This window comes from Silurus meridionalis, chromosome 16 (assembly GCF_014805685.1).
Source record: "Silurus meridionalis isolate SWU-2019-XX chromosome 16, ASM1480568v1, whole genome shotgun sequence".
NCBI lineage: Eukaryota > Metazoa > Chordata > Actinopteri > Siluriformes > Siluridae > Silurus > Silurus meridionalis.
In genome coordinates, this window is record NC_060899.1 from 6,998,222 (window position 1) to 7,024,158 (window position 25,937).

Here is a 25,937-nt window from a genome sequence, read left to right on the forward strand (position 1 = left end):
TGTGTGTATAAGTGACCCTGTTGCCATTTCAACAATCCTTCATCCTTAGCTCACAACTAGTAGGGTCTAACCATAACATTCCGGAAACACCACACATAACCTGACGTTTTGGATATGCATTGACAAAGTCTTTATACTTGTCCATTTTGATTCCAACACATTAGTGTTAAGACTGTATTCTTCACTTTCTGCCGAATATATCCAAATTCTTGACAGGTGTCATTATAAAAAAGATAATCAGTGTTATTCCCTCCTCATTGTCAGTGGTTTTAATTTTTATGACTAAATTGTGTGCATGGACTACTATTTTGACATAATATATAGAACAGTAATATGCAAATAAAAGACATAGACACATAAAGACATTCATAAAAGATATATTTGTACTAAACCTTTTATTTGCCATTTTGAGTCACAATTTGTGTAAAAAGAATTGTCTCTCAGCCTGTCCAAATAAAACAGAAGTTACCCAAGTAGTCCTTAAAATATATTGAACAGAAATATGTAACTTCATGACTTTACGAAAATAGAAATATCAGAAATATCTTCGAAATGAACCTCATTTAGCACAAGTTTGTGAAACTAGTAGTTTATGGTCATAAGCCACAAAATGGTTGCTGGCTAAAGTGAAGTTGTTTTGCTGGCCACACACTGTCACCGAATGAACAAATCTTCCCATGTTGCTCAAAGACTGGAGAGCAGAAAATGAGGGGTGACTAGGGGAAAAAAGTAATAGGAAATGTTTGGCTTTCCATCAGAAACACGAAAATGTTTTGATCTGCCAGACTGAGTGTGGCTAGTGGACTTGAGAGCAAATCTCGCCCCCTCACCCACATTCTCATTTTCATTTTTTGGGAGGAACTTTTCAGCAAGTAATTTCTTTCACCTTTCAAATGCAAAAAAAATGGGATACACTGATAAACAACATGTGGAGGGAAAAAAAGAACAAAGTGAAGGAGATGAAGAAGGAACTTTGATAAACGATGCAACTTCATACAGTGAAAGTGTTCAGATTGCAGGGATTCTAAAAAAAAAAAGGTGAAAAAGCTGAAGTATTATACAGTCTTTTCTCAAAAATTGTTGCCTTTATTCCAGGTCATTTTTATTCATTCAGTCTTATAACATTTTTCAATACTTACTAATATTTTCCTTCTCTTGCCTTCTTTCAGCTCCTTCATTCTCTGTGTCCTTTTCTGTCCATCTTTCTCTCATTCTCTCTCCACCCCCTGGTTTTTGGCTCTTCTCCACTTGCCGCACTGTTGTGGCCTCTCTGACTGTTTCTCTCCCAGAGAAAACCACTTAATGCAAACAGAAGATTTTTGTCCTTAGTTTGCAGCATGCAGTCGCATTTCTTCGGAAACGGACTTAAAAAAAAAAATGGCGATAAATCAACGATTAAATATTACTGCTCTTATATTCCAGACAGCAATAAAAAAATGCATCACTCATCAAAGGCATAGAGTTGTTTTTTGTAATTACATGGATGGCCATTAAATGGCAGTACAAGAAAGGAGAAAAAAACCCTCCAAAACACTCACACAGCCATGGTGGATGTTTCACAACGCCTGCATGGCACCAGTGGCTTCGGAGACTCTGGGTCCTGGGAAAATGATGTGTGTACTGTATGTGTCTGTGTGGGTGAGTGTGTGGTTGTCACTGGTCTGGAAGGCTGTCTTTAAGCAAAGTCCAGTAGTGGCCAAGTGTATGAGATGACAAGACAAGAGTATTAATCTCTCTGTCTCGGTGTGTATGCATGTGCATGTGGGTGATCTGTGATTCTCGGGGCCAAGTCCTGGTCACTTATGCACAGCAAGGCACAATTATATGTTGGAGAAGAAGAAAAATGGAAATCTGAGAATTGTGCGAAAGGGGGAAAAAAATAGCCTCAAAAATGAGCAACAACAAAAACACCCAAAACAACCCCCCCAAAAAAGAAGTGAGCATTTATGAGGGTTGGTTCTGTCTGCTGGCTCACTTGCAGATCTTTAGCAAGGCGTCGCTTCGGGTCAACAGCCCGGCTCCCAGACTCTGCACTGGCAATTATGGCACTGTCATGGAAACTACATTAAACCAAGGAGAAAACGACCCCTCATGACTTCCAAGATTATTCTCAGGACTCCGTTTAAGTTGGGCTGCAGTTCAATCCACAAATTAGTTTGCTTGGAAAACAATGGAATGTGTATAGGGAATATATAGCAACTAATGTATCATACAGAATCTTCGCTATATTTCTAAATGATACACAACTGCCAAATCATACAAAAAGTGCATTTGCCTTGATGTGCTTCCTCTACATGTTTCAAAATGAGATCACAAGTTCGAATCCTAGTGATGCTGCAGCTGTTTGTAACTAAGAGTCATGGAAGCAAAACTCGTCTCGAATTTGGCAAATGTTTCAATCTTCTAGTGCCATTTGTAACGTGTGAGATAAAGCTGTAACTTTAAATGTAAGACACAGGAAAGTCTTCAGGATGTGTTAGACTCTAATAAAAGCACCGGCAATCATGCTGTGAGCTCATTTCACTGACCCTTGACCTTTGCTCTGGGTAGCTGAAAAAGGCTCGGCAAAGGGGTTTACCATAGCAGAAAGGAGTTTCCTCTGCACACACACACACACACACACACACACACACACACACACACACACACACACACACGCGCACACACGTATACATGCTTTTACATTCATCCACATTCCCCTTGCCCTGCCGCATACACAGGAAGGGGAAGTAGAGCTACTTCCTGTCAAAGAGGGGAAGAGTGAGGGTACGGATGGTGGTCAAACGTCCTGATAAGGAGAAGAAGGGAAGAAAAAAGAAAGAGAGAAAGAAAGATAGATAGAGAGGGGAAAAACACACAGATGACCTCATGCTTTAAGTTTGCTGGATAGGGTTTTGGGGAGAGTCCACAGTCCAGTTTGATGGAAAAGCTGAAACTCTCAGGTCAGGACATGTGCACACACACACACACACACACACACACACACACACACACACACACACACACACACACACACACACACACTCTCAGCTGCAATAACAAAGCATTCAAATATGGCAGGATCTGCAACCCTACACACCTAATGTCAAAGGAACACACACTCACCCTCAAATGCACACACAGGTACTCTGACAGGCTTTTAGTGCCAAACATATTTTTTTCAAATATGACACACTACATAGCGCAGAATCTCTCCCACAGTACCCTTGTGCTGAATTCTCCCTACTTTCTTTTTCTGTGAGAAAACTCAAATGTGAAAAGTCAGTCCACCTGCAATGGCAAGTGATAAGTGCTACTCACAACATAATAATACTACATTCAATGATTTCTGAGTTCCTTTATTGATTAGGATGTGCAACGGCTTTTATAAACCAACCATCTCACACATGCTTATTGAGAAGGCAGATGGAATGAACGTAAAGATGTAATCTCTCTCTCTCTCTCTCTCTCTCTCTCTCTCTCTCTCTCTCTCGCTATATATATATATATATATATATATATATATATATATATATATATATATATATATATATATATATATATGCCTTTGAAACCAGGTACAAACGATGTTTTTGTGTTACAGCCAAGTTAGAAAGCAAAAGGAAAAAGCTTTATTGTCAGTTTCATTCAAATAAATCTGCAAATGGATCACTTATACATTCATGAACCCACAGCTGGCCAATAAACATTTAAACAGTGAAAGAAATTGCAACATGACAGAAAATCTACTAGCTGCCACATATGCTGATTTTCCCTCAGTGCATGTGCTAGAACTGTATTTTATTTCAGAGGTAACAGCTTTTTGTAGCCTGCATCTCCCCAAAACATCAAAGCTTTCACAGTATTTTGGTGATCTTGATTTGGGTATAAAAAAAACCAATCAACTTGGATGATGTTATTCTCTCCTGTTGGACAGACAAAGCACCTTTCTTCCCTTTAACATACTTCCCCTGGATCGAAAACACACACACACACACACACACACACACACACACACACACACACACACACACACACAGATAATGATCCAGCTATCCAAACTTCCCAGTTTTCCACAGGATCTTCCTCTGTTTTGATATTCTTTCTAATTTTATATTAATTGCTGGGTGATTTTTTTTTCTTTTTCTTATCAGATGAACCTACTCATGCTTGAAAACATTGAAAGCACTCACTCATCAACCTTTCTGGTATTTCATTCACCCTTTACAAAAACATTTTTTTGTGTACATCCATATGTGTGCAAATCCAAACACAAGAATTGTTCGTAACTAAACAAATATATGTAGTACACAAACAACAACATAAAAAGAAAATGTAATTAAGAACTATTGAGAGCATTTTTTTTACTTTTTCCCTTTTTCAAACGCATACTTTTAAAGGGTTGTTTGGTTATATCTCAGGATTGTTGAGATTCTTCGTATATAAGTCAAAAGTGGATCTAACTTTTTGTTCTCAGTCAAAACCATTTTTTTTGGTCCGTGGTTTAGCTTTCCGAGCCAAATTCATGTTGTGGTGATCAAAACATCAGACAGGGAGAGAAAGAAGAGGGGTTGAAAATGAAAGAAAGCTGTTAAACATTGCACTTATTCTTTTTCTCACTGTCTCATAAAGGACAACCGTCACTACAGATATTTCTAGTCCTTCAGGCTATTTAGATATTGCAAAATGCAAGAAAAAACACAATAATAATTCACGCAAGCCATTCATGTTTTAAGCCTTTATTTTTGTAAAAAATACTCAGTGAAAATGTGTTGATGTGCAATACAAATGTATTTATTTTTAAGAACAAAAGTTTTAAAATGCAAAAAAAAAATTTTCACATGTATAAAATCAAAATCCTCTTCAGTGTGGGAAAACGTTTCTATGGAACACAATTGTATGTTTCCAATTACATCTTTTGATTGAATGGCTGAGAGACTTTTTTTATTGAAAACACTTCTATTTGAAGATAATTACTACCAAAAGCTGGAAAGATATTACTAACTCAAAGTCTCTCAACTGCTGACTCAGAGGATTACACAATACATTTACTGAGGATTAATAAAATACATATATACATACATACACATACATACTAAATGACCTTTTCCAGTCATATGGCAAGAAAAGACTCAATAAATTACAGTCTTCAAGAGATCCAAATTCCAGAGATGATTTTGTGGTCTCTTTCATGAACACGGCTTTCCTTGCTTGAGAAGACATCAAGTGCAGAATTTAAGGAGTGGTTTCTCATACAGTTCAAAACATTCTGACCCAGTGCAAAACATAATATATTTCTTTAAACAATTATATAAAAGAAAGATTGCAAAAAAATACAAAACACTCTGAGAAAATGAAAGAAACATTCACATTCTTAGTGTCCCTGCTTTTGGAGCCTCAATTTGATCGCTGTGAATACTGTAGATGAATGTAGTCTGCTAAACTTTTGACAAACTGATTGTGGAAATATACATCATGAAGCCTGTAAAAAAAAAAAAAAAAAAAAAAAGTGGTGCAAAATAAAACATCTTTCTGTAGTCTGGAATGTACACGTATTCTTCCGCAATTTCTAAAAAACCCAAAAATAAAACAAATACAAAAACAAACTATTCAATTTCTTTATCAATATTTGAAACAAGTCAATTAAAAAAGCAAAACATGTAAAATGTAATTAGCAAATCAAACAAATATTGATAATCTTGCAAAAAAACAAAACATAATTTACACCTGATTTTAGAACTAGCATTTGCTAGAGGATAATGTCCAGTTTATCCAGTTATACAGGTGCTGTAGTAAACAGCATTGCTGGCATCAGACAGGGCTGATATGAGTGGGCTGCTTTCTTCACAAGCAGTGCTCCTGTTTACTCGAGTCCTGCTGGCACTCAAATACTGCTCAAATTCATGATGGTCCACTTCGCTCCAGAAATCTTCCGAAGGTCCTAGGTCGTTATTGTCCAGGGAGGGTGTTGGAACTGGTGGAGGAGCAGGAACAGGGGTGGATGATTCTGGAGGGGGAGAAAGTTGGCCAAGTTGAGAGGTGAAGGGCTGTTGTGGGGTGTTTCCATAAATCTGACCATAGTAAACACACTGAAGTGGAACACTAGAGGGATGTGAAACTTTATGCTGTTCTGGCATGCTTAAACTAGAATGCGAAGGAAAGAGATTGTGACAGTTCGTAGATTCTGATGATTTCTCTTGCATGGAACGGCAACCTGGTGCGGGTTTCTGGTTAAGGTGGGGGTGGTGGAGAGAGTGGAGATTCGGGTTAAGGTGGTTAACATGGTGGCTTTGGCTTTGCTGTTGGTGCTGATGATAGTTGACCCAAGGTGCCAAGCTCACATCATCCTGCATGTGAGGGGGAAAGAAGACAGAGTCTCCTCCGCCCTCCTCCAGGACATCCAGAGGAGACATCTCTGGCGTAGGAAGGCCATAGATCTCCAGATCCTGTGAACCAGATCCAGGGTGAAGCTCTCGGAAGTGACCCAAAGAAGGAAGAAGGTGGTGAGGATGAGGGTGCTGGGGGTATCCATCTCCACTCCCCGAGCAACCTCCTAGACCATGGAGAAGCAGGCCAGGCTCCACTCGCTTCATCTTTTTGGGCTGCTTTTTGCGTCGTGGACGGTATTTGTAGTTGGGATGATCTTGGAGATGTTGCAGCCGAAGACGTTCGGCTTCCTCTACAAAGGGCCGCTTGTCTAGCGTGCTCAAAGCCTTCCAAGATTGGCCTAAAAATACATAACATACATGCTATTACGTTTCTGTTAACATTATTAACTGCTTCAGATTCATTTGACAATTAATTTGTATAATTTAAATATATCGTGTATTGTAGCAGTTTGTACTGGAATGACACCTTAAAATTTTTGCGTATACTTTGGTTATCGCCACTTTAGGTTATGAATTGAAAAAGATTCTGCGTATTAAATCGAACTGCTACATTGTGTTTGTTGTAAATTAATGGCTTCAGCAATAGTTCAATAATAGCAGAATGCCTTAACATTATGACCCCTTCAATGGCAAATGCTTCTACTCGGTGATTGTAGAATTATTAATGGGTCAGTACCTACAGACAATTAGCAGCTTGTGGTCTCAGGACTGTCTGCTGAAAACTGGCCCATTTACTAACAGGACATTTAATGTTTTTCGAAACAAGGACAACATTTTGGATACTTGGAGTTTGGCGATATTCAAATATTGCACAACATGTGCAGCGCATTACTGTGGTCATTTTCTTGTTTCTTGTTTCTAGAATGTAAGGTATTTCAACATATTTACAAACTTTCAATCGTGTGTAACTATCCAAACTTCTGAGCACATGCACAAACACATGTAATGAAAATAGACCTCAAAAGACCACAGAGACTGTCAGAGCATAATCAACCTACTCCATATGACAGTCCTAAACTGTGTGTGTGGAGCTTTAAAATTTTTTTTCGTTTTTTAAAAGGGGCTTTATGCAAAGATTATATTAAGAAATAACAATAATGTTTGCGAAATGCCTATAAATATATTGATTTTGAAAGGATGTTGTAGAATCATAAATAGAAATAGGAATTTAATATTTAGAAAAGCTGCTAAATTTAATCAAGCTTTAGAAAGTTAATGTCAGAGTTCCACAATTTTAAATGAAATTGGATCCCAAAGTTTTAATAACCCAAAGTAACTTGTACGTGGCCTACATGTATAAAAATATAAAGGTATTTTACATGTATAAATATTTAAAAATCAGGTCGAGAAGTCTTACCCAGCATCTTGCTCAGCACAGCATTGTGCAGATCTGGATTCTGCAATGCCAGCCGCTTGCGTTCATCCTTAGCCCACACCATAAAGGCATTCATGGGCCTGCGGATCCTCGGCTCAGCCCCACACTTTCCCTTGCTTGTTTGGCTTGAATCCGGGCTTCCTGATCTCCTCTCCTTCACTCCACCACCTGCTTCATGATCAAACCTGCGGCTGCGCTCAGGACCTATTGGGCTGGAAGATGACGAAGCGACCCATGCTCCACACTCCAAAACCTGGCTGGGCTGAGTGCTGGCCTCTGGACAATAACTAGACTCAGATATATTCATTCCAGCAAAGACCACCTTATGATGATAATGACACAAAGTTAGCTAAAATTAAAGCCAAGAGCTGTCACTTTCTTTTCTGGTTGTTTGTAAAAAATTTAAGACCAGAAGAACAGAAATAAAAAAACAACAAGCATCAAAGCAGGAATGTTAGTCTGATGTTGGTTGAGAAGAAAAATAAATTCCCAAGATGGATACCAGTGCTCAGTAGTTTCTGCTGTCCAAACAGGCTGAGTTTATTCAGCTCCAAATTTAAATGTTGTAGTGAGGTTTGATGACCCTGTGTTGTAGATATATAAGTGACCTTATCCAATCAGATGGCTGGTTGACACAGGACGTCCCGCCCCCCCTCTCACCACTACCTCCCCAGCAGCCTCCATAGACACAGAGATGTAATCTGAGAAGGCCATTGTTTTACTCTAGTACAGAGTCGACACTCACATACACACTCATACACCCACACTAAATCTCTCACGCGTGCACACAAAGACACACTCACAGACACTCAGTCCCTGCAGGGATCCAAGTACAGGGTTGTGGTTTAGTAGGGGACCACAGAGAAAGTCATGCTCATTAGTGTTAATCCTAATGAGGAAAGCAAACGTTGCTGATCTAAAAAAATAAACAAAATCTGTTCAGACATGATCCAACGCAAACTGATGTCTGCTGCATAGTAACATGATTTTTTTTCATTTGAAATATAATGATCTTTATATGATATGTCTTTCTGAGCTTTTCGTTTATTTTTTATCTTACTTTATTCACTCTCTATGACCTAACTTTCAGAGACAAAGTCTTGTGATAATACAAACAAAGCACATGGTTAACTCTACCCAAACACAAATAAAAATAATGATAAAATCATTTATAATATTCAAAAGTGCATTCAAATAATAATAAAAACCAATCTTCACATGCTTAGCACCATTAGCATAATGAAAAGCTAAGCCCTTCAGGGGGTTGTGTTCACAAATAAGCTAATTACATTCACAGGCCTCTGCTCCACTCTTTCTGTTACACCATTAAAATATGTTTTGTTGGTATTTTTATTTAACAAATGCCAAACAATCATTATCCACTTGTTAAGTGCATAAATTAACACAAGAATAAGTGTGTAATTGAACTGATTTTTCTCTGGGGAAAATAACAATGATAACTGATGATGAATTTATTAGATGACAATATTAATATTTATCCATTGTGCCTGATAGTGTAAGTTTTGGGTCGTTCTAAGGATATGTGAAGCCAGAAACAGGACGGTTTGATGTGGGTGGCAGGGGTATAGGCTGAATCAGTAATAATAATAATAATAATAATAATAATAATAATAATAATAATAAAGCAGGAATAATTGCTCTGGTGAAATGTTTCTTCCTAGTGATCATGATCAGTTGATGTGAAATATTACAGTGTAGTAGTTCTTGACTTGTGTATGCATCACACTGCTGTCTCATAATTGACTGTTTGAAAAACTGCAAAATGTGCTGGGCTACAAGTGTTTGCATCTTATATTCATCCATTTATCTAAAACCTTTGAATCTTCAGTGTATAGCAAATGCAATTCTTTTGGAGGATACTATATGCTCAACAACAGCAACACCTCTAGACCTGCACATTCCTGTAATTATACAATCAGTCAATCATGTGGCAGCAGTGTGATTTATAAGTCAACAGGTCAAGTGCTTCAGTTAGAATGGGGAAAATGTGATCTCAGTAACTTTGACCGTGGGATGGTTGTTGGTGCCAGATGGGCTGGTTAAGGAAAACTTCAGAAATTTCTGCTCCTGTGAGTTTCACACACAACAGTCCTTAGACTTTATACGGAAATGTGTGGAGGAAAAAAACTATCTGTGGTGCAATGTCTTGTTGACCACTACAGTTTTAAAGAGTAGTTATTTGAGTTACCATAGCCTTCCTGTCAGCTCAAACCAGTCTGGTCATTTTGCTCTGACCTCTGTAATCAACATTGTGTTTTAACCAACAGAACTGTCACTCACTGAATCTTTCTGTGTGAACTTTAGAGACTGCTGTGCATGATAATCTCAGGAAATTAGCTGTTTCTGAAACACTCAAAAAAGATTTTTACAACCAAGGTCAATTTATTTTTTTCATTCTGATTTCTCCTGTGAACAGAACATATTGAAGTGTTCTAGCAGGGTATTTTGCATTGCACTGCTGCCACACGATTGGATGATTGCATAAAGGTTTAAATGTGTTCTAATTACAGTGGCCAGTGAATGCATATATACTGTATGGGCACCTGATTGTCACACCCATAAGTGTTTTTTCTTTTCCAAATCTGTTTACACAAAGTTGGATGTACACAATTGGATAGAATATCATTGCATGTTGTAGCATTACAATATTCCTACACTACATTAAAAGATAAAAAATGGTCCTGCATGACAATGCCATTGTGCACAGAGCCAGTTTTATGAAAACATGGTTTGCCATGGAGTTTGTATGTTGGCGCAGAAGAACCTAAGTGGCCTGCACGGAGCCCTGATCTTAACCTCTCAGAAAATATTTGGGATGAATTGGAACCCTGGATATGTGCCGTTTTGAAAGAAAAAGTATTACTGTTATAAGGAAATAGTAAAACTTATTTTGGGACACATGGGATTGCCACAATATTTCATTCTAAGACAATGAATGAAATATTAAACAAACGAACAGTAGGCTGGATAACTAACTGGTTCAATTGAATTTTCTTTGTGGCTATCAATTGCATATGCTTTTTTTAAGCAGCTCGACTACTGATTATGAGCTGTCTCTCTCTTCAATAGAAAGGCAACAGCACTTATACAAGTTATACATGGGCAGTTAACATTTAACCATTTCATTTCAACTCCTCAAGAAATAGAAACAAAACCATCCTTCAGCACTAACGCTTTGAAATAGACATGACCGCACACGACCTCAGACACACACATGTAGACTTGTAGACGCCCATACACTTACTTTTCAGTGAATTTATGTATGTATGGGAAGATGGAGTAATAACCTCTTGTCTGTGATGAATGCAGGACATTCCCATGGATTTGATTCCAAGGGAAAGCTGAACATGTGGCTTGTTAGCAAACTGCGAGTGCTACGCATGTCTCCATGTGGAAACCACAAATTAGTGCTTTAAGTCGATGTCTCCACACCTATGCAGTTTATCCAGGCCTAGATAGTTATGTACAGCCAACATTCCCCCTGGCTGAGCATTATATCATTAGATCTCGATTGTATGACTACATCCATGTACAGCCTATAATCCTATTACATCTTATACTGCTTTCCTAATATGCATTCTTTTTTTTTTTTACAGTTTAATGTTCTTTCTTCTCTTTCTCACTCTAGATTTTACCAATGAGTTTTTATTTTTTAACTGTTAAATCCGGATTATTTGTAACTTTCTAATACACTGCTTATAAGTGATTTCTGTCACTTAAATAAGAATAAGAGTTTGATTGTAATCTTGTGTAATTCACCACTTTAGACTGCACTCAAACGTCGAATTCGAAGTGGCATCAGCATTTTTTATGATTTTACACCATAGCTGTCTTTTTTAAATGACATGCACTTTGAAAAACTTGTTAACAACAGATCCTTAAATAGTTAGCTATATCAGTTAGTAGTAGTATCAGTTATTTGGAACTCCTGCTGTGAGCTGTGTGAGACAACTACTAACTGATGAATTAGCAGTTAACTAGGTTGCCAGAAGTATGGAAAATATTACATACAAACAGAAAATAATTGGGCCAAACCCAAAATCGCCTAAAATTTCAAGCTTTTAATGGTCAAATGAAACGAATTAAACAAATAATTGATCAGAAAATTAGCAAGAATTAAACAACCCAGACGTGTTTGTTTTTAATTTTGTTCCATTCAGTGTTGATGGATCCAAACATTGAATGAGTAGTTGAACGGTTGTGTGTTAACTTTTACATCAAACAGTTTAATTAATCATCATGGTAATTTTCCTTTGCATACAAGAAGACTTTATAAGTTAATTTCTCTGTTTCTAGCATTCAACCCTGCATTTGATTTATTTTTGCACATTTTCTGATCAATGATTTGTGGTTAAGACAAGAGCAATGCCGTTCCACCCCACCTCCCGAGGTATCACCAAGCTATGTCTGTAAACGTGAGTTATTCTTCTAAAATAGCAACCATTTCCAGTTTTAGAGAATGGAAATTTCCTTTTGAGCCACACAATGTGACCCCTAAACTTTGGTAATTAATGTAATACACCACTGTTAGTAACAAAGCATAGCCAGGATAATGTCAGGAAGAAGTGGAGTTCTTCCGGACATTTTCATAGTTTAAAATTATACATTCATATACAATACATTATGGCCTGTAAAGTGTCAGGCTCAGATATTTAACTGCAAATCTTGTTACATGACAGAATTTCCTGAAAAAGACTAATCATACTTAAAAGATGACAATTTAAGTGAGGAGGACTATTCCAAATGGCATGAATTAATTTTTAACTTTCTAACCTAATAATAAATATTAAAACAATAATTGTACATTGAATATGTTTAATTATTGTGTGTTTGCTTTGTTTGTCAATAGATATGTCAGTTGCTCTTAAATGTCAGTCACAAAACTTGTTTAATAAAGCATTATCTAAAACTAAATCAATAAAGATCTTGAGTGACCTTTTATTGAGCTCTGACCTTAACCAGATGAATTGTATCGATAACTGCACCCCAGGTCTCCTCACGCTACATCAGTATCTGACTTTACTAATGCCCTTGTGGCTGAACAACAGAAATCTCCACAAGCACACTCTAAAATCTAGTGGAACATCTATCCAGCAGAGTGGCGGTTATTATAACAGCAAATAGGGCTAAATCTAGAATGGGATTTTTAAAAAGTACATACAAATCTTATAGTCAGGTGTCAAATTTTGTCCATATGCTAGATGTTTCACTCTCTCTCTCTCTCTCTCTCTCTCTCTCTCTCTCTCTCTCTCTCTCTCTCTCTAACAATAACTCAATATCATTACTCAATATAATTGTTTTTTACTCAATATAATCTAATAGCAGAACCACATTCAAAACACACACAGGTCTTACTGGCAGGGGAAGGGTGGGATGTAACATAGGCATGTACAGTAGTATGCTTGGTGACGCTTTCCTTTTGTCCTTTTCTTTTTTTCCTCAGATGATGAAAGTTGGATACATGACAGAAGCCTTCGCCTAGCTGTCTGCTCCATGTTTCCGCGTTGAGTATTCTTGCGACTGTAGTTTTTTTTGTGTGTGTGTGTGTGTGTGTGTGTGTGTGTGTGTGTGTACACTGACTATTCTGCATCAACATTTCTCCACCCGTACCTCAAGAAACAGGAAGTCAGGGATGTTCCTTTTGGCTACATTTATGAGTCATGATAAGATCAGAGGGAGCAGGGGAAAAGAGGTAGAGAGAGATAGAGAGAGACAAAGGGAGAGACTGTTGAAAGAACTAGAGATAAAGGCTAAGTAGGGAAAATGGGGACATTAGTCCTCCAACCCACCCATGCCGTTTGAACTGTACATATTTGTGCATGAGCAAATTTTGCTGTCCTGCTTGGCGTCACCGTCCTCTGGCCTCCTGCCTCTTCACCTCTGTCTGCTAGTGTCTCTGACACTTAGTGAGTGTGTGTGTGTTTGTGTGACAGAGAGACAGAGAGAGAGAGAGAGACAGAGAGAGAGAGAGAGAGAGAGAGAGAGAGAGAGAAAGAAGGCACCACACCTACACCACAGCGGAAATTTGGCAAAGGCTCCAGACTCTGCGGCTAGAGGAGGAGAACGTCGCTACTTTCTCATCTTTTATTTCTTTATTTACCACATGGGGTAGGATGCATGTTTGAAAATTCACTCGCATAACCATCAAACACACACACACAGAAAGGAAAATTCTAGCCATCGTTAAATTATGGTGGTAAGTATGCTGTTTGTGTGTACTGAGAGGAAAGTAAGACAGTGTGTGTGTGTGTGTGTGTGTGTGTGTGTGTGTGTGTGTGTGTTTGTTTGTAACTAAGTGTGGGAGAGGTCATGTCCACACACAGTGCTATTCTCTACCTTCAGCAGATGGGAAATGTGCTGATGGATGGAATTCACCGTGTTTGGGAATCCCCCGACAGTCATTATACTGGCAACACACACACTCACACAAATAATACACTATACACACACACTCACACAAATAATAATTACATAATGCACAAACAAAGTCATCAATAATCACATCAGCACTGTTTACCTGAAGCCCAGCCATTATGTCACCACTTAATCTAGATTTCAGCTGCAGTGAAAGATTATATGAAGGCTTTTATAAGAAGCAGCATGACTACCTATCACAGTTAAATGATGCTTTGAAGAAATTCAAATTAGCTTCTTGTAGTTTACATAATGCTGTAGGAAACCGATGTCAAGAAATTGAGAAATGTTATTTACAATGTCCATTGCAAATAAGTACAAAGAATCAGATGCTTCTCAATCAATATCAGGACAAGGCAATTTGTTTGCTTACTAAAAACTAATTTTGCAGCACAAATAATGCGAAGACAGTTCATATCTGTCACATTTGACAGTTTATATCTCTGCTATGTTCAGACCTTTAGGGCAAATTGCCTGATTGTTGATCTGGGAAACAAGATCCAATCAAAATATTGTGAATTATTTTGACAATCATGATTCCAACTAATCAGTTCCTCAGATGATTCCAAAAATATATTTTATTTATTTTAAATTGGATTATAGGTTAGATCTACTCTTATAGTCCAGATAATAGAAATATAATATATATAAATGGGCAAAGTTCTTTCTTCTTCTGCATTCCTGTAAAATGAGACAGTCTGAGGCCAATCAAAAGGATTTTTTTTTCAAGAGGAAGTGTCTAAATTAGGCTCAGTCCTGCAGATTTTAAAAGTATGGTATAATAATCAGATTTTAGCACAAGCACTGCTTAGTGTGGAGGTGTGGCAGCACATAGGTCACTTTCCCAGGGTACACCTCTTCTATCTGAAACCTCCAGACAGGACCCATCTCCCTGTTACCTTCCTCTGCCCTTCTGACTGGCCGTGTTATGATAGTGACTTGGCCTGAGACACAGGAAGCCCAGGCTATTCACGTAAATAAATCATCTGTCTTCACAGGAGAGTCACACATTTCACAGCGATAAACGGAGTGAGCAATGCTGATTAGGAGCCTAACTTGAAAGCTAAAAATAGCCTCTAGCTGACAGTGCAGTTGTCACAATTGCAACTGCATGAGAAGTCACATGATTCATCTTGGATCATCCAGGGATATTCGTATGTCCAGTAATTTCTTTTCAGCTGTAGTGGAAAGACTGAAATGATTGCATAAAATCAGATACACATTTATTATTAAATGTGTATTAGAACTATTACATTCTCTTAAAAATGCGAAAAAATAAATGTACATTCCTAAATATATTGACAACAGAATTTATTAAACAGTATCAAAATTGTAAAGTAAATTGATGGGATATAATAATGTTATTGTTTATTTCTTATCAGTGTTTTCATCAAAAGACATAAGCACAAAGCAGACTTACAAAAAAAAAAAAGATAAAGGAATCACTTCTTATTACATTTCTGGTTCATACAGAAGACATGAGGAAGAACCCTTGAGAGGGAGCAGACACAGAAAGTAACCTATCCTCTTCAGGATGAGAGATTATAGAGGAATTATAAATAATCTGTAGAAACGTAAAGGCAAGCGTTAATAAGCATGTTGAAACGATGTAAACTTATTTCTGGACCTGATTTTCCTTCACAGATATTTAACTCATGTATATCACCTTTCCTTGGCCTACACTCTTCGTCTCTTATGGTTGGTGTTATTTCATGTTTCATTTTTCCTCTGGTTTAAGACTCTTTTTGTTCATTTACTTGGGAATTTCAAGTTGTTTTCTTGTTTTTATCTGCACTTGCACCCACCTTCTATTGCTTGAAATTGGCTTCCTTTTGCACTCCTTGTAATTACCTGGGACAGTGTGAACCACTGGGCTAACGTACTCTATAGCAACTGTGTGCTACGTTTTTGAAGATGGCTACAAACAGACTCAGTCATTAATCATTTGTAGAAGCATTTGGCATTCATGAATATCCTGCCATTTGAAATAAAAAATGTGTATCCTTTGTGTGTTTTTATTGTAAATGTAATTCAAGTCCAATTTAGAGCTTCATAAATTCAGTGCAGATTTTTCAGGTTTTCTTTGCATGTCCAAAAATAGTTATTGTTGACACCACACATTAACCAGGTTGGTTTATGAGCCTCAATGCTAGGAGGTCAATTTAGGATTACTAAATTTAATCTAATTACTAAAATTAAAAATTTTGAGAGGAAAATAAAGTTTAGCTACCATTTCCCATTCTCAACATATAATGCAGATAAAGAATCCTCATGCTATTCTGCTCGAATAAAACAGGGGAATCTACTACAATTAGAGTAGACAAGACAAAAAAAGAGGAATCCAATTATTTGTAAGAAAACCTTCTCCAACCCAAGAGCTGTGGAAATCCAGTTAACCTGGCATCAATTAACAGCTTGTGGCTTAAAAAAGGAAAAGCCACTCAAACATATAACCACAGGCCTGCTCGTTGGAGATATGCTGAAGTATGTGGAGGTGACCATTGTAAAAGAGGAAGCTGACCTGGTAAAGGAGATAAATGCTGCTTATGAAGCTAAAAGTAAATCCTACACAATATTATTTAGTAGCTGTTAAGTAGACAGTTCTATATTGTACACATGCAGTCTAACATTTACAAGGTGAAAAGGAAACAGGGGAAAAGAGATAAATATGATAGAGTATTTATTGCAAACACTGTGGCATGCATGCTTCAATGTACAATAAAGGTCCCAGTTGCTGCTCACTGACCCTCTCATTTAAAAGGAGTCCTGTCTGTTACATAATACAATACAAGTTTCCATTGCTGGTTGAATTTAAGGACCTAGCTTAGAGTGTATTCATAATAGAAGTGTATAGCTTAGAGTGTATTCATAATAGAAGTTGCTTATTTGATATTTGATTGTATATTACTTTAGATTTTCCTATTTCTGTTCAATATATTTATTTATTTATTTCCACAATAATACAAAAAAGACTGCTGTGCACTTTTTCTTAAATGTTTATAACCATTGGAATTTCATTTTATTATTGTGATATTAGAGCCATGAATAAATGATTACTTACTTTCTCCATAATACTCCCAATGCTTGGACCAGCCTTTAATCAGCCACTCCTTCACATTCTAGATTACCTTAAATGTTATCTCGATATTTATTTATTTATTTGTTTGTTTCCTTTATCTATTTATACTTTTGTTTCTGGCTACAAAATCTTAAAATTTGTAATCTAAAACCCATCTGTGGGTTTGCACACTTCTGTGCACCTTTTGACACCACTTAACCAACATTTCAGTTTTTATTCCAGTACAATTAATAATGAGATGAGCACATAAGAAAAAGATATTTAAACATATGTACAGTAAATAAATAAACCCAGCCATTAGGGTTGCACAAGCCAGTGCAAGCTTAGTGCCGGTCCCAAGCCCGGATAAATAGGGAGGGTTGCGTTAGGAAGGGCATTCAGCGTAAAACGTGCCAAATCAAATATGCGGATCATGAATCAGAATTTCATACCGGATCGGTCGAGGTCTGGGTTACTAACGACCACCACAGGTATCGTTAGCCAACAGGGTACCGGTGGAAATTGGGCTACTGTTGGCCAAAGGAGGAGAAAGAGAGGAGGAAGATGTCTACAGAGGCAGCAGGGAAAGAAGAAGTGTAGGAGAGTGGAGGTTAGAGCTGGTACATTAAATGTTGGTACTATGACTGGTAAAGGGAGAGAGTTAGCTAATGTGTTGGAGAGGAGAAAGGTAGATATGTTGTGTGTTCAGGAGACCAAGTGGAAAGGGAGTAAGGCCAGGAACATTGGAGGTGGGTTTAAACTGTTCTATCATGGTGTAGATGAAAAGAGAATTTCGTGTAGGGATGATTCTAAAGGAAGAGTACAGTAAGAGTGTAATGGAGGTGAAAAAAGTTTCTGATAGGGTGATGAATGTGAAGCTGGAAGTTGAAGGGGTGATGATAAATGTCATCAGTATTTATGCTCCACAAGTGGGTTGTGAGATGAAGGAGAAGGAAAGATTCTGGAGTGAGTAAGATGGAGTGGTAGAAGGTGTACCCAGGAATGAATGATTGGTGATTGGGGCAGACTTTATTGGGCATGTAGGTGAAGGGAACAAGAGGTGATGAGGAGGTGATGGGTAGGTATGGCTTTAAGGAGAGGAATGTGGAAGGGCAGATGGTGGTAGATTTTGCTAAAAGGATAGAAATGGCATTGGTGAACACATATTTTAAGAAGAAGGAGGAGCATGGGGTGACATATACGAGTGGAGGAAGGTGCACACAGGTGGACTATGTTCTATGCAGGAGATGCAACCTGGAAGAGATTGGAGACTGTAAGGTGTTGGCAGGGGACAGTGTAGCAAGGCAGCATCAGATGGTGGTCTGTAGGATGGTTTTGAAGGTGAAGATGAAGAGTAGGCGAGTGAGGCCTGAAAGAAGAATAAGATGGTAGAAACTAAAGGAGAAAGACTAGTATGAGATTCAGGGAAGAGGTCAGACAGGGGCTCGGTGGTGGTAAAGAGGTGTTAGATGATTTGGCAACTACTGCAGAAGTGATAAGGTAGAGAGCTAGAAAGGTACTTGGTGTGACATCTGGAAATAGAAAGGAAGACAAAGAGACATGGTGGTGGAATTAGGAAGTGGAGGAGAGCATAAGGAGAAAGAGGTTGGCAAAACAGAATTGGGAGTGACAGAGTGATGAGAAAAGTAGACAGGAGTACAAGGAGATGCAGCAGCAGGTAAAAAGAGGAATGTAACGTAAGCCAAAAAAAAGGCATATGAGGTGCTGTATGAGAAGTTGGACACTAAGGAAGGAAAAAAAGGATTTGTACCTATTGGCCAGGCAGAGGGACCAAGCTGGGAAGAATGTGCTGCAAGTTAGAGCAATAAAGGATGGAGATGGAAATGTGTTGACTAGTGAGGAGAGTGTATTGAGAAGATGGAGGGAATATTTAAAGCAGCTGATGAATAAAGAAAATGAGAGAGAGAGAATGTTGGATGGTGTAGAGATTGTGACGCAGGAAGTGTATAGTATTGGTAAGGAGGAAGTGAGAGCAGCGATTAAGAGGATGAAGAGTGGAAAGTTGGTAGGATCCGATGACATACTGGTAGAAGCATGGAGCTATTTCGGAGCGATGGCAGTGGAGTTTTTAACAAGATTGTTTAACAGGATTTTGGAAGGTGAGAGGATGCCTGAGGAATGGAGAGGGAGTGTGCTGGTACCAATCTTTCAGAATATGGGAGATGTGCAGACCTGCAGTAACTACAGGAGATCAAGGTTGATCAGCCACACCATGAAGTTATAGGAAAGAGTGGTGGAATCCAGGCTGAGAGAAGAGTGAGCAGCAGTATGGTTTAATGCCGAGGAAGAGCACCACAGATGCATTATTTGCTTTGAGAATGTTAATGGAGAAGTATAGAGAAGGGCAGAAGGAGTTGCATTGTGTGTTTGTGGATTTAGAGAAAGTGTATGACAGGTTCCCAAGAGAGGAGTTGTGGTATTGTATGAGAAAGTCAGGTGTGTCAGAGAAGTATGTGAGGGTGGTGCAGGACATGTATGAGGACAGTGTGACAGCAGTAAAGTTTGCAGTAGGAACGACAGACTGGTTTAAGGTGGAGGTTGGATTGCATCAAGGATCGGCTCTGAGCCCTTTCCTGCTTGCAATTGTGATGGACAGGTTGACGGACGAGGTCAGGCAGACGCCTCAATGGACTATAATGTTTGCGGATAATATTGTTATTTGTGGTGAGAGTAGAGAGCAGGTTGAGATGAGCCTGGAGAGGTGGAGGTATGTGCTGGAGAGAAGGGGAATGAAAGTCAGTAGGAGTAAGACAGAGTATATGTGTGAATGAGAGGGAGAGCAGTGAAGTGGTGCGGTTGCAGGGAGAAGAGTTGGAAAAGGCGGAGGAATTCAGGTACCTGGTATCAACAGTGCAATGTAATGGAGACTGTGTTAGAAAAGTGAAGAAATGAGTGCAGGCAGGGTGGAGTTTTGGAGAAGAGTGGCAGGAGTGATTTGTGATAGAAGGGTATCTGCGAGAGTGAAAAGGAAAGTTTATAGGGCTGTGGTGAGACTTGCAATGTTGTATGGTTTAGAGACAGTGGTATGAAGTAAAAGACAGGAGGTGGAGCTGGAGGTAGCAGAGCTGAAGATGTTAAGGATTTAAAATGGTTTGGACATGTGCAAAGGAAGGACATGGGGTATATCGGTAGGAGAATGCTGAGGATGGAGTGACTAGGAGGGAAGAAAAGAAGAAGACCAAAGAGGAGGTTTATGGATGTGGTGAGGGAAGACATGCAGGTGGTTGGGGTAAAAGAGGCAGATGTACAGTACAGGGGGGGATGGAGAAGGATGATCCGCTGTGGCGACCCCTAATGGGAGAAGCCGAAAGAAGAAGAAGAAGAAGAAAAAGAAGATGTACAGTAAATAAATATAAAGGCTATAGCAGTGAAAAATGTGCAGGCACTGCTGTAAAGGTACACGTAGAAAGTTATAAGCCTGAGGCAGTGAAAAAATTAGCAAAAAGCTGAATAATCAAGTACACTAAATATATGTACACATGTATGTGAGATATTAGGCAGGATGTACAGTAGGTAAGGTATATATGCTGTAAATGTTAATGTATTACTATTGGCCTGTAGTATATGTTACATTTTACATTTCACAAATTATTTTATTACATTTTTTATTTTCCTCTGAAAATGCATGCACATTAAACAAATTAGAAAAATTTACTTAATAACAGTGCTGTACAGCCAAAATAGTAAGGTTGTATTATATGTTTCTATTCATAAAAAATTGTAGGTACAAGTTTCTGTTGGGCAATCTGACAAAAACCTGAAAATAAAATAGCCAATGCTCATCAATGGCAATTAAATTATTTGTATTTCTTTGCTCACTTTATAAAGACTGTGTGGTTATACCCAAAGTGCAGTGTGGTTTATGAGACCGTCTTAAATCTCAAGCCTAAATTTCATATGCCATTTGGCACAACAAAGGAATGTTAATCCCGCTCGTGTGCTGCATTTCTGTCTCCTCATTTTGTTTTTGTAAACTCCTTTTTTTTACCTCAGTGTACTTTTCCAAAAAACTCCTGTATTGCAATAAAAACATCTGATATGCAAATAATTATTTGCTTTATACAGTCTTATTAATGGGTGCACAAATGTGAAGTGAATGTGGAGATCGGTACTATCATGCATGTTACAGCCAATCAGAGGACTACAGTACATCAACTAAATTTTTTATAAACAGCTAGGCTGGTTTTGGTGACCAAAAGCCTGGAGTCCATGTAGAGGGTCCTCTGAAGTAAGGGTGCATATTTAGATTTTTATCTGGAAAACTATATTCCATTCAATGGTACTCAATAGTAATTCATTCTGTTCAGTAAATCTAAGTGAACCAGTAAACCAGTGAAAAACTATTTACAATAAAGGCTGTCATTTAAAAAAAATGATAACAGGTTTACTAAGTTGTATTTCTAATGTTCATATTATACACTACTGTATATGGTCAGAACAGTAACCATAAGATTTGTATATGCCTTTTAAACATGCTGTTATAATAACCCTTCTGGGAAGATGCTCCACTAGATTCTGGAGTGTGCTTGTAGAGATTTTGCTCATTCAACCACAAAGGCATTAGTAAAGTCAGGTACTGATGTAGGGTGAGGAGGCCTGAGGTGCAGTCAGCATTCCAATTCATCTCAAAGGTGTTCAGTATGGCTAAGCTCATTATAGAGCTCTACAGCAAGACACTCAAGATCTTCGACTTCCACCCATGTAAACTATGTCTTCATGAAGCAGGCTTTGTGCACATGGGCATTATCGTGTTTAAAATTGACTGATGAATCAATGAATAGTCATGAATAGTTCTATAAGAAGGGCACTAATAACAAAATCTGCATTTTGTTTCTTTCTACAAAACTAGCTAGCAAGGTAACCAACATTTATTTTAAAACAGAAACACAGTGAATATTATTGAGTAAGAAGTCATACAGTTTTAAAAAGGGGCCCAATACACCAGTAAAGCTCATGCACTATTTATAATTCAAGTGTGAGTGTATGGAGTTATTTATGCACTTACTAACCTAATCGATTTAAAGATAATTTCACCAGAAAATGCAGCTAATGATAATTACATTATAATTATATTAGACACATGGCATTAAAAATTAATACTTATTCCTATTCCAATATAATCTATGTGTCTCATTTGTTTCATGTCCTTTTGCATTATCTGTATGCATGCAGAAAAGAAAGTTGAACATGAAGCGACTGACATTTTGACAATGTCTCAAAGATAGCTAAAGTCTACAGACACATTTTCTCACAATACACACAATACACTGCAGTGAAACTCTGCATACTCTTAATCTAGAATATAATTCCCCTCTAACCAATGTGCTGTCCACTCTTCATTTGTCAAGGACCTGAGAAATGAGAAAGTATAGCTTCATCCAGGAGTAGCAACCTTTTCAAGTGAACAAGGCAGCCATCTTAAAAAGACGAGAGCCTCCAGTTTTTGTGTTTGCCACAAAGTTTCAGGGAAACTATTTTGTGGTCAGTGCAGCTATTTGGAAAATTTTAAATACATGAGGGCAGGGATTTTAAGCTGATGTGTATGTGTGTGTGTGTAAGAAACTGAGCAAGTTTGTAACAAATGTGGTCAAGTGAAAACATATAGCACACTTGAGCAATACGCTTGTGAGAGCATATTTGGATAATAGGATACTATCTTGTGTGTGTATGTGTGTGTGTGTGGGTTGAGCGTGTGGTGTATTCCCTGACTGACAAGCCACATGGCTCCAGAGAAGGTAAACAGAGTCTCCACAACAACAATTAGGCTTTAAATATAGAGTATTTAACACACACACAAAATTAGGCTTTAAATATAGACCCGTGTTAACATACATACACACTCAATTAGACTTTGAATATAACAGTGGGCATGTGTGGAGACAGAATCCTGCTGAATAATAGTTGGCTTTTTGGCTCTGGTAGAGATTTCAGGTCCACTAAGAAAGCAGTGCTAAAGATTTCACTTACACACACACACACACACACACACACACACACACACACACACACACACACACACACACACACAGAGGCCAGAATAGAGAACATGTGACCAAATCAAAAAATTATTTCTGTCATTCATTTCCTACTGATAGACCTCACAACCACAAAAGGCTAAACTTAAATTTCCCGCCTTGCGCAGGTCTACAACCTTGTCCCTGGTGTCCTTTGACAGGCACATGGTGGTGCAGAGGTTTAAATGGAAGAGGTTGATTATGTGACACGTGTCATTTATACACATAATGAAGTTGATATTAGTAGTACCTTATTTTTCTGACTATAAGCCGCTACTTTTTTCCTACGCTTTGAACCCCGCGGCTCAAACAACGAAGCGGCTAATTTATGAATTTTTCCTGGGTTTTTCCTGGTTTCACAAACTTCAAGCCAAAAAACTGAGCGACATAACATTAGACCAATGAAATTTCCGAACGGAAACGAAAAAAGACACCTCACCTGTGTTCTGAGCTGTACGGCATCGGGAGAAAAGCTTCCACCGGGTGATTTTTAAATGCACAACGATGCCAAAAGATAAACTCCCGAGAGAAATTGTTGTGAAAGGAAGGAGGAAGACAGTGAACAATGACTTACTTGGTCGGCTACTGTTTAGATACAAGCCGTTGTAACGCGTTGATTCTGGGTCATGTGAGAGCTCGCTAACTCCAGTTGCAACAGAAATCATATAAGCACAGACAGGTTTCCAAAACTCTTGCTTTTTTATTTTTCTTGGCAACAGCGTTACGGGTTAGTCAAAGAAACTTAGAAATCAGCATCAGAAAATAATAAGGACATGTTCATCGAACACATGCAGTAATACCGGAAAAAATGCAGTGGCAGGCTATTCCCAAAATCCCGCTATGCTCCTGAAGGAAGCGCAACATACTTCACCCGTTACACCGTGTGTAACGTGTCTTTCATTAAAGCCTGTGTAAAGTACATTAGTGTAGACAGGCTTATAGACAGGTGCGGCTTATTTATGTTAAAAATAAAAATATTTGTAAAATTCAGTGGGGGCCTTATATTTGGGTGCGCGTAATTGTTCGTAAATTACGGTACTTTCCTAAAGAGATAGGACTAATTTGGGTCTGTGGAAGTCAGAGTTCTTGCTAATTTGGTATGGGATCAAATACAAAATCAATTTATAACCTTTCTCTAATTATTTTTGAATAGATTTAAAAAAATTTCTGTCTCTCTCTGTTAAAATAAACGTACCATAAAATCCTAGACTGGTTATTTCTTTGTAAAGGGGGTAAACTCACAAAATCATCGGGGTATCAAATAATTATTTTCCTCACTGTATGCTGTACCACAGCTTTTGTGACCACAGACTTGAAACTTTTTAGCAGCCCCAGCATTGAACCCATGTGAAACGTTCAGGTGCTGGAGCTACTTAGTTTCATTTGCTCTATGTTCCTAAATAAACATGCACTAAAAAATCCATGAACTAAACCAACTTCTTCAAGTAAGCCAGAAGTAATCATGTCTGCTGGCTACCTAAAAAAACATTAGCAGAGAAAATGACAACTGATTTCAGAAGTGGGATTATTATTTAATTGATTCTTGACCTTTGCCGGCACTGCACAGTCCAAATAAAGCAGCTGCAAACATTGCTACAAATTCTATTCGAAAATCAATGGAAAACTGCAGCTTGTGTCATCAGTGCTGGCTCAAATAGACGTTGGAGTCATGAACATACACAAGAAACCAAAGGTCCAGGAAACTTACATATTTTATCTTCCTCCTTCTCTGTTTCATATGAACATCAGCAAAGACAGTAAATTTCAATGGATGAGAAAATCAAGCTCTCCCCTCTGAGTTGCATGCAATTTGTTAGTGCTCTCCCACCTCAGTAGCCTCAGCCAGTGGAATTTGGAATACTCCCTTATGGAGAGTCTGTTGACACACCCCTCAGCCCCACCCCAACTAATACTACATGAGTGCTGCTAGATAACTCTACTGAACTTGCATAGCCTACAGTAAAACAGTTTTGAAGGGTGAAGTTATAAGATGCCCATAACGTATAACAATGCTGCATGGTTTTACACTGCATGGCTTACCAAATGTTTCAGAAGGACTGGGGTGATTTATTTACCTCCTTTGAAAGAGTTGCTTAGTAGGGAAGAGACTGGACATACTGCATTATTATGAGTGTCTTAAAGAGAACAGGTGTGAAATATAGAAAAATTATATGGTCAGACAAACACCTAATAGCACACATAGATAGAGACACCAAGAAACTCTAGCACAGGGGTGCACACACTTTTTCAGCATGCGAGCTACTTATAAAATGACCAAGTGAAAATGATCTACCTACAAAAAAAATGCATAAATAAATTTCTATTTTTTAATGTCATGCGATCTACCCACACTACCTTTGCAATGGACCGGTAGATTGTGTTCGACGTATTGGGCACCCCTGCTCTAGCAGAATGAGGTATCTTGCTGAAGTAGTCTTATGACAGTTTTGTCCTTTTGCCTTTTTGAGATTATTCTCTGTTAAAATTAGTTTTGCATTTGGGGATTGGTTAATTAGCATTCTGTGGGCTTAGCTTTCTAATTTTTGCTGTCATAACTTGGTTAGTCTTTAACCTTTGCAGTGGCTGCTTTTTGGCAGCAGTAGTGCATACTGTGCATGCTTCACATGCTGTCCTGGTAACTTTAGGTTATTACACAAAAAGTTATC

The 25,937-nt window shown here is 38.2% G+C and overlaps 1 protein-coding gene and 1 long non-coding RNA gene across 2 annotated transcripts; both read right to left on the reverse strand.

Moving 5' to 3' along the window:
* Positions 1 to 864: 864 nt before the first annotated feature.
* LOC124398670 lies at positions 865 to 1,619 on the reverse strand. Its single transcript, XR_006928095.1, has 3 exons — positions 1,539 to 1,619; positions 1,140 to 1,364; positions 865 to 1,024 (listed from the first exon to the last, which is right to left on the reverse strand). It is a non-coding gene; the product is annotated as an uncharacterized LOC124398670 (long non-coding RNA).
* A 3,132-nt stretch (positions 1,620 to 4,751) lies between these two features.
* sox18 (SRY-box transcription factor 18) lies at positions 4,752 to 8,295 on the reverse strand. Its single transcript, XM_046868859.1, has 2 exons — positions 7,726 to 8,295; positions 4,752 to 6,706 (listed from the first exon to the last, which is right to left on the reverse strand). The coding sequence occupies exons 1-2, from the start codon at positions 8,048 to 8,050 to the stop codon at positions 5,748 to 5,750; spliced, it is 1,284 nt and encodes a 427-aa protein (XP_046724815.1). The 5' UTR covers positions 8,051 to 8,295; the 3' UTR covers positions 4,752 to 5,747.
* Positions 8,296 to 25,937: the final 17,642 nt, after the last annotated feature.

Coding starts and splice junctions, on each gene's coding strand:
- sox18 (XM_046868859.1), bottom strand. CDS start 8,050: ATGAATATATCTGAGTCTAGTTATTGTCCAGAGGCCAGCACTCAGCCC. Junction 6,707..7,725: donor TGTGCTGAGCAAGATGCTGG/GTAAGACTTCTC, acceptor ATGTATTTTTAG/GCCAATCTTGGAAGGCTTTG.